Raw genomic sequence first — 12,829 nt, forward strand, 5'->3', positions numbered from 1 at the left:
AATAATTCCAGCTATAATTGCTGGTTTCTGGCTACACTGTAGTAATTCAAAAAGCAAACAGAAGCAGAAGGAACTGCTTCCAAATCAGTAAATATTTAAAATAAAATGCTTTCTTTTAAAAACTGCTTAGTATTTACCAAAATAGCAGGAAAGGGAAACCTTTGATGAGGCATTATGTTATGTAAGTCTTTGTGTCAAATTAATTCTTCAGGATAACTAAAGAGAGGTACAAATATGTATTTATAAAGACAGAGAGAACGTTTATAAATACACATTTATCACTCTTTGATTAGAGAGAGAACCCGAAGCAATTTGTGACTAGTAAATTTTATGACACTGTTCCCCAAAAAAGCCATCACCATCTAATTATTGTCCCATGATTTTAAACAAGTTATTAATAATAATAGCCAGTAGTAATAGGGTGCTTAGTATGCACCAGACGCTGTGCTATGATGTAGGAAATGAGGTTCAGGGAGGTTAAGTCATTTGTCTAGTCATAACAGTAATAAATGGGGCAAATGAAAGATGAATTCTAGAACCTACACCCTAAATTGATATACTGCCTACAGCTTTCATGGGCATGGGATTACATTTTTTAAATAGTAAAAAAAAAAATGTTTTTAATTAATGTTCCTAAAATATATCTTCATCAACCTTCCCCTGATTAAGCACCTACAAACAATGGCAGCCCACTCTGTCCCATACCCATGTACCCTACTCTACCTGCATCCTCTCCCTCCGCAGGCTGAAACATCCACTCTCTGTCGCCCTGCAAGGGTCAGTAAATGGCCAGATAGGAGACAGTCATGCTGCATCTCCGCTCACACAGCTATGATCACCTAAATGAACCAGTGTTCTGTTCAAACTCGGGCAGAGCCTCAAGCTCTCCCTCTAAGCTTTTCTCTGCCTTCCTCAACTCCAGTCATTCCCTTAATCATTTCTCCTTTGGCCTCTAGTTGTAAAATTAGAAGCATGTTAGCATATTTTGTAATTGTTTTTTAATTCATTCATTTCTTTCTCTTAGCTGCCTCATTAAATTATAAATCCCGAGGGCAGGGATTAGACCTAAAATTCCTCTGTATTACTCACAACACTTAATACAATCAATCTTTCCAAAATAAGTGCTCAACCCTGGCCAGTGTGGCTCAGTGGTTAGAGTGTCAGCCCATGCACCAAAGGGCCGTGGGTTCGATTCCCAGCCAAGGGCGCGTACTGGGTTATAGGTTTGATCTCTGGCCCCACTTGGGGCACATGCAGAAGGCAACCAATTAATGTGTCTCTCTCACATTGATCTCGATCTCCCCCCGCGCCCGCTCTCTCTGAAAAGCAATGGAAAAAATATCCTCGAGTGAGGATTAAAAAAATGAATAAATAAAGAAATAAAGAAATAAAGAAAATAAAGATGCTTTTCTTTAAAAAAAATGAAAGATCCAAAACCTTTAATGATCAATTATAATGATAAACAATGGCAGTTAACATTTTTTAGGTACTTATTTAAAGCAGGTATTATTTCAAGTAATTTACATGTATCACTTCATTAATCCTCATAAAATTCTAGAAGGTGGGAGGTGGGCAATAAACAAATAATTACCAAAAATAGAGCCCGGCCGGGCGTGGCTCAGAAGTTGAGCATCGATCTAGGATCCAGGAGATCAGGGTTCGATTCCCGGTCAGGGCACATGCCCGGATTGCGGGCTGCAGCTGATCAATGACTTTCTCATCATTGATGTTTCTATCTCTCTCTCCCTCTCCTTTCCTCTCTCTGAAATCAATAAAGATATATTTAAAAAAAAAAAATTCATATAAATGTGTATGTTTGAGAAGGTCTACAAAGGAGGCCTGAACTCTAACCTTAAGTGGTTGGACCAGTGATGCGACGGAGCCAGTTTGTGGCCTGACTCACAAGCGCCAACCGTGCGCATCTCTTCCTGATTCCACGCTCAGTGGGGTCCTGTTGGTAGTTTGAAATGGGCTGTGATGGGATAATTTATACTATAGAAGTTGGCAGATGCCACAAAGCAGGGCTTTTTCCTTCCCGCAGGGAACCAGCTTTTAAATATTTACTTGCTACCAAGAGTTTAGCTAAGCTACTCCATGGTGCTATGCCTCAGCATCCATTTGGCTTGGCCAAGAGGCCTGCAGGGACCTTAAACTGACACTAGCGCAGGCACAAGCCCTAGAGAGCAGCTGAGAGTCCCAGCAAAAGTAAGTCCTGATATGACTCTCCCAGCAGCCCTGGTGATCAGCAGTCTCCCCTGCCTTCCAGCGCCTATATGCCTTATGTACCCTTAGATAAGAATCCCCCCCATTGGGCTTATCAAAATTCTGCTCTTTTGGATTGAACTGGCCAATCTGACCCTAGCCCAGGAACCCCAAAGCACTCCAACCTAGGACCCTATTAAAAATATGTGCCCAGCCCAGCCGGGCGTGGCTCAGCGGTTGAGCGTCGACCTGGGATCCAGACGACCATGGTTCGATTCTGGTCAGGGCACATGCCCGGGTTGCGGGCTCGATCAATGACTCTCTCATTATTGATGTTTCTGTCTCTCTCTCTCCCCCTCTCCTTTCCTCTCTCTGAAATCAATCGAGATATATTTTAAAAATAAAAATTAAAAAAATATGTGCCCAGGTTCTTCCTCTCTCCCTGCCTGCACTCTGCCTTGACCTCCCTGTGTGGCCCCTGGAGGCATGCCATGTACTTCCTCCAGGATCCGTGAGTAATAACTTCTCTATTTCATTTTCTGTTGTTGAAGTGCAGCTCACCATCCACCACCCCAGGCTCCACTTCCCAAAGGTTAATTTAACCACTGGGTTTGACCCACCTTCTATATGCTCTCCCTATACTTCTCCTTCGTAGGCCTTATCACACATATACATTTACATGAATTTTTTGTAAGTATTGTTTATTGCCTACCTCCCTGACTACACTGCAAACTCCCTGAGTTCAGAGACAATGTCTAGCTTATCTCAAACACCTAGAACAGTGCCTGTCACCCAACAGGTGCTCAATGGATATTTGTTAAATACGAAATCTGTCTCTCCAGTCTTTCTACAGTGAAAAGCTGATGTTCTAACTTAGAAATGCAACTCTACAGTTCAAAGAATTGAACCCTAAAACAGCAGATCAAGAACAAATAAACATGGCAAGTTTAACACTTGGAAAAATACTTTAAACTTTTTAAAACAAACAAGTGACAATCAATCTTGAGAAGAAACAACCTCTTCTGTTTCACCTGCAGTGAAGATCAGCACCTCCAAGATCCTCAGGTGACACCTCTTCTCCAGTAGCTGCTTTAACCTACAAGGAGAAAAGTGAGTGGTGAGATTTACCCATCTGACACATGCAAATGTCTTCCTAACACACACAGTTCCTGACTATGCCTACCACTCTTTCTTCCAAGGAGCTAAAGAACATTTTGTTTTTTCATTCCACTTGTCTAGCAAACCTAGATAATATTGTCTCTAGTCTACAGATGAAAAATCTGAATCCACAGTCACTAAAGACCTTGCCCACAGCCCCTAAGCAAGTGTTGGAACTGGATTTGAACACAGGCATTTCTGGCCTGAAAGCCTGCTCGGTCCCCTCCTTTAGACTGCCTCCACAGCACGTCAAAGCCTTCGTGTCTGAGCCCACTGTGGGAGCTCCCTTCTCCCTTTCACCCTCCTCCTGGTGCATCCCTGCTTACCCTTCAAGCCCCATCTGCTCTATGTGGCTTTCCCTGACCCACGCAGGCCTTTCACCATTAATGACACTGCACAGTAATAACAGAGCAATGCTTGCTTATCTGTGGTCCAAGAGTATTACACTTACACCTCCAACATGGCACTTGCCAAACTATATTTCAGTAATTTGCATGTGTCTCTGTTGTCTCCTCTACACTGTGAGTTCCTTCACGGAGAAATTATGATTTACCCATCTTTGAATACTCAATAAATGTGCTGACGTAATGCTCTTTCTTCACTGATGTTGAAACACTCCAGTGACTATTATGAACTCTTAATGGTATAATAACTTTAAGATGGGAAAAATATCCAAGATTACTCACATCTCAGATTCAGTAGAATATGACCAAAAAGAAAGAAATCTCAAGTAATAAATTAAGAATGACTTAATTATAGCCTGACAAATTCTAAACAAGAAAAATCTTCAGTGCTAAATGCCAATCTGATCATTTCTTCTTCTTCAAATAGGAAAAGCTTTAATTAAAATAATGACCATTAATCTAAAATACAGCCCAGAAACAACTTATTATTCACTCCATCAAAAGCTGTCTTAAATAAGAAATTATCCCACTGGGAGAGGCAATTAAAAATCTTCACCTCCAACTGTTCCACCCCCAGAACTAAATTTTTGGTTGTCCTCCCAAAGAAATTCAGTGTGAAACAGCATTCGGTTCAGACAATAACTAATTATAAGAGGTGTCTGGATTCTTAGAGTTGTAAAAAGTTATAAACAACCAATATACTATATTTATTTTCAGAGATGACTGGAAAAGCAAGGATTTGTCCCTGGTTAACATTTATCGAGCACCCACGCCATGTTTGGTACTGTAATAGGTGCAAAGATGAAGAAAGTCAAAGAGAAAATTAAAATAGCTCATTCTACTAAATTACAAGTTCAGATAAACAAAAGAAAAGGAGTACAAAATGCTCTTCCAAAAACCTGTCCTATTACTATGCCTTTTTTCAACCATTTTAAGCTACTGGAAACTATAGCAACTCAACCCCACATGTGTGAAACCTACCAAGCCTTTCCTTAATTTTCAGTGAAACAAGTGTGAAATTCAGAATCCTCCAGCAGACGAAGATGCTGCTGCCTCCTGTTCTACCATAAACAAGCGTCTCGCTGCTGGCCTCCTGCACGAGGGCCAGTTCTGGGGCAGACCGCAGACTTCCCTGGCTGCCGAGTAAAATCTGAACGTGCTGCTGACCTTTAGACAAAATCTTCTCTCAAAAATAGTTAGCGTTCTTCTAGTAGTATGATGCTGCCTATGTTCCCAGGAAGATGTTTTCAAATTTGGTCACACCTTTATCCATTCTCTAATGAACAGCAAACGAGGCCTACTCATGAAAGTATACGCCCCTTCCTAGCCAAAGGTAAATTTGGAGGGATTTTCCTTCACTGAACACTGATCGCTATCACATAAAGCTAGAGACAGGTTAAAGAGTAATAAACATCACAGGCATGAAATGGCAGCTCCTCAGGCTCACCTGGTCCTCACTAAGTTATGAAAAACTAACACAACCATCTGGAAAATATACTGATTTCACAACAAAGCATATGCTCGTTTTAACACACTCTTTTTAATAAATGTGCGTTAATATTCCAAAACCAAAGACGATTCTTTGACAGACTATTTTGAAGATAAACTTATTCTTTGAGATACAATTCACATACCATAAAGTTCACCATTTAAAGTACACAATTCATTTTTAAAATCATTTACAAACTTATGCAAGCATTACCACCAACTAACTCCAGGACATTCATCACTCCCAAAAGAAACTCGGTACTCATTAGGAGTCACTCCCCATTCCACCCTCCCGGTCCCTGGCAACTACTAATCTACTGTCTGTCTCTGTCTCTGACCATTGTAAATATTCACAGAAGTGGGACTATACAATATCTGTCCTGTTGTGTCTGGCATCACGTGTCCAAGGTTCATGTTGTGGCATGTCAGAACTTCATCCCTTTTTACAGCGGCGTAATACCTCACTGTATATAGATTATGGTTTTATGACATTCTTCTTTTACCTATTTAATATTCTTGGATTTCACTTATATAACAGGACATTTTGTTGTTCCTGCCCTCTATCACCCTGAAGCCTAGGATCATGTGTGACGTAGGCACGGTGGAGCGGTGACCGCATTACTGAAAATCACTGGAACGGAGCTGACCAAAGCAGAGGGGAGGAAGAGCCAGGATGTATAATCCAGTCCTCAGTGCTGCACCACAGGCAGGTGACCAGTGAGGCTGCACAGGGTCCCGCTCTCAGAAGGGCACTGGGCTTGAAGTTTAACGCTCGGTGGTCACCCTATTGAAATTCTAGTTTACCTTTGAATTTGTGTTCTGTAAGTAAAGTCTGAGAGGACAAGGGAGTGTATGTGTTGGGGTTTACAGCCTCAGCTCTTGGCTGCTCTGCCTCCCACCACCTCTCTGGGATGGGTTCTTGGCTCCCTGCTTTCCTGCTAACTGGAGCCTGGGTGCTGGGCCCTGTACTACCTTCTCCTCCCTGTCCCTTTCCGAATGACCGTTACATCTGCCCAAGGGAGGGCCTGGCCTGGCACAGAATCAGGGGTCAGGCGTGCCCCCTGGTGCCTCAGGGTGGAGCACAGCAGCACCATCACTATCCCGGCTGGCACTGCTGAATTATGTTCTCCAGCAGATGACTCAGTGGGGTATGAGCTAAGGGCTAGCCTCTTGCCCACTCCCCGTCAGGATACCAGGCGCATCCTGGCATGGAGGCTGCCCTCCCTCAGGGATCATGGATGCACTGGGAGATGGGCTGATGGGCCACTGGAAGAAGAAATACCTGGGAGGGAAAAGATGAGCAAGTTCTGGAGATGATGGTGTGATGGTTGCATAACAAAATGAGTATACTTAATGCCACAGAATGTATACTTAAAAATGGTAGAACTGGAAAGTTTTATACTATGTATATTTTACTTCAATCAATCAACTGAAACTGTATTCTTACCAAGGGGGGTCCTGCCAAGAAAATGGTACCCTGCTTGCGTACAATGATGTTTTCATCAGCCATTGCAGGCATGTAAGCACCTCCCGCTGTACAGGAGCCCATGACCACCGCTATCTGGAATCCAAGCATATACAAAATGCATCAGGTACAGCCCAAGCAGTGAATTATACAGTCTCTGGATCTATAGTCCCGTAAGTGTTGCAGTACCAGGGCATACTACTAGCTGGTCCCTGTACTTCATTTTAAAAGTAGAGTCCTCTAAACATTTGGAATAGTTTCCTTGTATCAAAGCATTCTGAAGGGCCTATGTCACACTTTTACAACGTTTACGGACAATCTCCCTATCAGAGAAGAATGGACCGATAGACCATTAGCCTAAACAACTAAAGGAGACGAAACCCACAACCCACTTATAGATTAGCAAAACTGTATGAAAGGATAACTTTTAAATCTAATAATAATAAGTTCTCTAAACAACTGCCACTTACCTCACAGGAAAATGGAAATAATGAGTGTTGTTAATATTGTGTTACCCTGCATATGATACATTCTAAACATAAAACTAATGTTAGCATCACAGTTAAAAATCTTGCTCAATTGTGTGGAAGCTGGGTGATGCCCGCAGGTGGGTTCACAGCAGTATTCTCTACTTCTGTATGTGTTTAAAATTTCCCATAATAAATGCTTTAAAAATATTCTTTCTTAGAGATTAGTATCAATAACCCAGCAATCTGTTTTCAAAATATCTATGGCTAGAAAAACTCATGCCCGTGAGCACACACAAAAAACATTCATTGTGGCAGTGTTCATAACAGTGAAAATATGCAAATAACCACTATGTCCAAGAAAATATTTTGAATAAAGGAATTATCAGTAAATAAGTTATTTAAAAATCTGAGGCAATAATGGTGAAATATGAACACTTCATAAATCTGAGTTGAGGGCGGGTAAGCATGCTGTTCTACTATTCTCTGTACTTCGTCTGAAATGTTTTATGGGCTTTTTCTTTGAGGTTCCATCAGGAGCAAGGGACATGATTTCACTCTGTCAGCCTGCTCTCTGTGCTGGAACACCAGATTCCACTTAAACTACATCAGTATTTTAAAAAAAGTCAAGGAGGCAGAGAAGAGTTAGACCGAAGTAAGAATCTAAAAGAGGACACTTTTCACAAGTAAGACATACAGACCTAACCTGGCCCAGCAGGCCCCATGAAAGCCACCAGGCAGAGGGGAGAACACAGCAGCACTGCCCTACGCAGGCGGTGCGGCGAGGGACAAAGACCAAAGACGGAGGGATGAGTTTGCCAAGGAAGAATTCAAACAGAACAAAACACCAAGAACAGAGAGGGGAATGAAACTGAATGCCATCACGCCATCCGAGGCTGGGGGCAGCTACCAACTTAGTAGAAAAGCCTCCCTAAGGAGGCGCCGGCACACCATGAGCACAGCGACAGCAGGGAATTCTGCCACAGTCCTAAGGGCGCTTCAGGAAAGGTGCACACAGCACCTTTCCCCCTCTTCTTCCCTCAGGGCACTTACTTTGCTCCCTCTCTCTCTCCTAAGCTTCAAGGGCCCTTCCTTTGTTTCTGTCACTCGTTCCCTGAGCCAACACAGCCCAGCTGGCTCACTTTTTCTACCTCTGTGACTTTCTAAATAAACCTTTGCTTGGGGGGGGGGGGGAAGGGGGGAAGGCCTACACAGAGATTGGAGTCATGTAGACACAAGGCAAAGAAATGCCTAAAGCCACCAGAAACTCAAAGAGGCAAGGAACAGAATTTTCCTTAGAGCCATCTGAGGGAGCATGGCCCTGCTGCCACCTTGATTTCAGACTTCCAGCCTCCAGAACTTGAGAATAAATTTCTGTTATTTTAAGCCACCCAGTTTGTGGTACTTTGCTATAGCAGCCCTATGAAACTAATGCAATGTTAGTAAAGCTATAGAAATTATAATACCAGATTAAATGGGCTAATTTCCCCTATAAAACAAAAGATCACATTAAGAATTTCATACCAAATCATAGAAGAGCGATCTATGCAAAACTGAGTAAAGCTGAATTTTCTATTTATATAAATAAAGCATACAGATAGGCAAGGTTACTACATAACAATAAAACATATACTAAATAATAACATACTTTATTGATAGAAAATAAAAAAGAGGAGATATAATTCCAAATGAAGACTAATTCGAATATTAATAAAAATACTACAAACTTAAGAAATCCAAAAAAACATAAACAAAGGAGAAGCATCAGTATTATGAAACATTTCAAACATGCAAAAAGATTAGAGAATAATAAAATAAATACCTTTCACCTAGTACCAAGTCTTAATAAATCTTGACATTCGTCCAAATTTTATTCAGATTTTTTTTTTTAAAAATAAAATATTTTTTCAGACATAACTGAAGCTTCTATATACCTCCTACCTGACCACCCCCCTCTACCACTTCAAAGGTGACCACTATTTTAAAGCCAAGTGTATCATTCACATGTACATGTTTAGACAAATAATAGTATTATTGGATGTATTTAAGTTTTACATACATAACAATTGGCTGTATATTTATTCTACTATTTTTTATTCAAAATATATTTTGACATTTATGTTGATGCATGCAATTTTAATTCATTCACTTAAACAGCTAAAAATCGTATTACTAATTTCCCATTAATGATCATTAAGAGTGCTCTTCAACTTTTGCTGCAACAAACAATGCTACAACAAACTTTCTTGTACATGTCTCCTCACACATATACTGGAGTTTCTCCAGAGTATAGTTGTAAAAAAAACAATTACTCAGTGCCTATTCTTTTTAAAAACTATTTTTTTGGTGAATTAACTTTATTACAGTAAAAGCGTATCCCATAATTAACAGGAGAATCTGACTGAAGGTAACCTTAAGATACTTTCTGTGGAAAAGAATCTCTGAACTCACTTGTTTTAAGTCATCTCAGAGTGCCTAGTTAGCAAAGTCACCTAGAGCAAAAAGCAATACATCTCATTAACAAGAAATTACCTGTGCAATATTTTTAGAAGACATGATTGCCTGATTATAGAATATGCGGCCAAAGTGATTTTGATCAGGAAATATTTCTGCTTGTCGAGGTAAGTTTGCCCCTCCTGAATCAACTGAAGACAAGGGAAGTGAAAGAAATAAGTACATTTCTATGAACAACATATGCTACACACAGGAAGACTTGTATCAATGACAGCATCATTTCTTAATCACTTTCACAAATGTCTTTCTAAACTATTCTATAGTATCTTTCTCCAATTCCCCAACGCAGCCAAAAGGATTCAGTTTTCCTCAAATCCATTAGGCTCTCCTACCCCCATGCCAAATTCACTTGAAATGTGTAGGGTAATCTCTCCTTTGAGGACCAGCTAAAGCCCCAGAAACACTGTAAATGCTTAACCAGTTCAGCTAAAAAACTGTCTTTCCCTCTTTTTATCTAATACAAAAACCACCTACAGAAGTTGTGTGACAATTTATCACATACTGCCTTCTAGTGTTGTTTTTACTGCAGATGAGAGTGGTGGGTAAGAACATCAGCTGAGTTCAAAACTGAGCTTGGTGACCTCCTAGCTTTGCAATCACAGGCATGTTTCCCAGCCACCCTACGCCTTGGTTCCCCCACCTGTAAAATGAACAGGTGGGATGACAACAGTAGCTATCCCACAGAACTCTTATTGGGGCGATACGAAATAATGTGTCTGACATACTTAGTTCAGCACATACTGTGAGTGCAGAGTAATACTACAAAGAGTGAGTTAGTCCCATACCTATTATTCCTGCCTACAACCATAAATAAGGCTTTTATTGTCATTTGGTACATTATATCTTGTTTCCAATCATTACAAGCAGGCTGAAGGCAAGGACAACATAGTACTCTTCACTGCACCCCCTACAGTTTTTGGCACAGCACCTGCAAGCAACAGGACCTCATTTGCTGTGTTCTATATGTACAAAGTAGTCAACCAGGCAAATTCACCTTCACAGAAAAAAGAAATCTATCAGTTCCTGTTCAAATACTCACATAAATGAACACTATATCTTGGCATTTTATAAAACTAAACCAATAACCAGAAAGTAGCAATTTTATACTGTCTTGCTTTTATGTTCTTTTTGAAATATCTGTAGATTTAAATGTATTTTAATTTTAAATATAAATGTACTTTCATTCAAAATTAAATGTCCTTACTAGACTTCATTGGGTGACCAAATTAAGAAATACCAAAAGCCCAGCCGGGCGTGGCTCAGCGGTTGAGTGTCGACCTAGGATCCAAGCGATCAGGGTTCGATTCCTGGTCAGGGCACATGCCCGGGTTGCGGGCTCGATCAATGACTCTCTCATTATTGATGTTTCTGTCTCTCTCTCTCCCCCTCTCCTTTCCTCTCTCTGAAATCAATAAAGATATATTAAAAAAAAAAAAAATTCTTAAAGTATTTAAGTGTCGATCACTATGTTGTACACATGAAACTAATATATAATACTGTATGTCAACTGTAATTGAAAAATAAATTTTAAAAAATTAAAATTAAATTTCTTTAAATTTTATCTGCTCAAATTATATACATACTCGGCCCTGATGAGGTAGCTAAGTTGGTTGAAGCATCGTTTCAAAATACCAATTTTGTGGGCTCAATCCCCAGTCAGGGTACAAGAATCAGCCAATGAATGCATAAATAAGTGCAACAACAAAACAACAAAAATCAATGTTTCTCTCCCCCCCTCCTTTCTCTAAAATCAATGCATTTTTTAAAATAGTTTATTGATTTTTTTAGAGAGAGAGGAAAGGAGGGGGGGAGAGAGAGAGAAACATTGATGTGAGAGAGAAACCTCAATGGGCTGCCTCCTGCACACCCCCTTAGCGGGTATCAAGCCTGCAATCCGACCGAGCATGTACCCTAATCACGAAGTGAACCAGCAACCTTTTGGTGCATAGGATGACACCCAACCAATTGAGCCACACCAGCCAGGGCTCAAATCAATAATTTTTTTTTAAAAATTATATACATAAGCATTTTAACATCATACTTCACACTCAAGAGATCCAAAAATATTAGCTATTATTTTTTCATAGTTTGAACCCATTATGGTTAACAGAAAAACAAAATATATAGAAGGAAAAAAGCACACACGTGTAGAGAAAAAATTGGCATAAACCAAAATACTGTCAAGGGTTATTTCTCAGTGATGTTATTATGGGTAGTTCTTACTTATATTTTCTCCCAGAATTCCCAGCCAAGAACATGTATTTTTTTTGTAATTATGAGAGAGAGAAACCAATAGTTTTTAAAAATACTCACTGATAGTGTCATAGACACACACACACACACACACACACATATCCTTCTAAATAGTAATCTATTTTACCAGCTAAAAATTGTTCATTTTAGAACTCTTTTGACTTGCCCAAGTAGATGCAGGGGAGCCTGTTTTGCAGTGCAATTTCTTGTGCCCGTAAATGTTTTTTCACAGTCACTGGGTAGTAGGTACCTCCTTTAACAGTGGCGTCATTGGCAAAAATCATGCATTCTACACTGAAAGGCAGAAATTTCATTGGAAAGAGAATATGAGGGATTTCTTCACAGTTTAAGTCCAATTACATCATATTCCAAGACACTCCAATGCCACCTTAAACTTCTAGTACATGTGAACAATGACAGGCATTAGTAGACAATCTTAGGATATAAAAGCAAGCTTTAATCACAGGTCGAATATTTATTTACGTACTAGAAAATGATCACTTTTAACAAGCGTCATCAGTCTTCCATTAGTAGTGAAACCTAACAACTTAAGCCACATTTCATAATGGTTATTTGAATTAAAGGGCCCTAAAAAGATAAGAGTAGTAATAATGGCACCCCCCCCAAAATAAATCCAAGTCTCAAGAAAATGTCTCATAATTAACCTTCAAGTTTCCTTTTAGGAAAGTAATTTGCAAAAATAAAAACTGACCCATCAAGATTATTTATTTTTCATGTTTTCAAAAGTTCTTCAACATTACTGCCATATGCTTTTCTATAAAACTAAAAAAAATTTAAAATATAACATTCATCTTGCTTAAAGAAACAACAGATGCAATCTTTAAAACAGCATATTAACAATGTGTACTATAATGGGT

The 12,829-nt window shown here is 39.8% G+C and overlaps 1 protein-coding gene across 1 annotated transcript in view; it reads right to left on the reverse strand.

The window, feature by feature from the left end:
- MCCC2 (methylcrotonyl-CoA carboxylase subunit 2) overlaps window positions 1-12,829 on the reverse strand; it is a 45,177-nt gene that overhangs the window by 20,729 nt on the left and 11,619 nt on the right. The window contains exons 5-8 of the mRNA XM_081133805.1: window positions 12,118-12,245; window positions 9,717-9,829; window positions 6,700-6,813; window positions 3,234-3,298 (exon numbers count right to left, since the gene is read on the reverse strand). Coding sequence (XP_080989931.1) covers window positions 3,234-3,298; window positions 6,700-6,813; window positions 9,717-9,829; window positions 12,118-12,245 — 420 coding nt within the window. The remainder of the gene's footprint in view (window positions 1-3,233; window positions 3,299-6,699; window positions 6,814-9,716; window positions 9,830-12,117; window positions 12,246-12,829) is intronic.

This window comes from Miniopterus schreibersii (assembly GCF_964146895.1).
Source record: "Miniopterus schreibersii genome assembly, chromosome: 3".
Classification (NCBI taxonomy): Eukaryota; Metazoa; Chordata; class Mammalia; order Chiroptera; family Miniopteridae; genus Miniopterus; species Miniopterus schreibersii.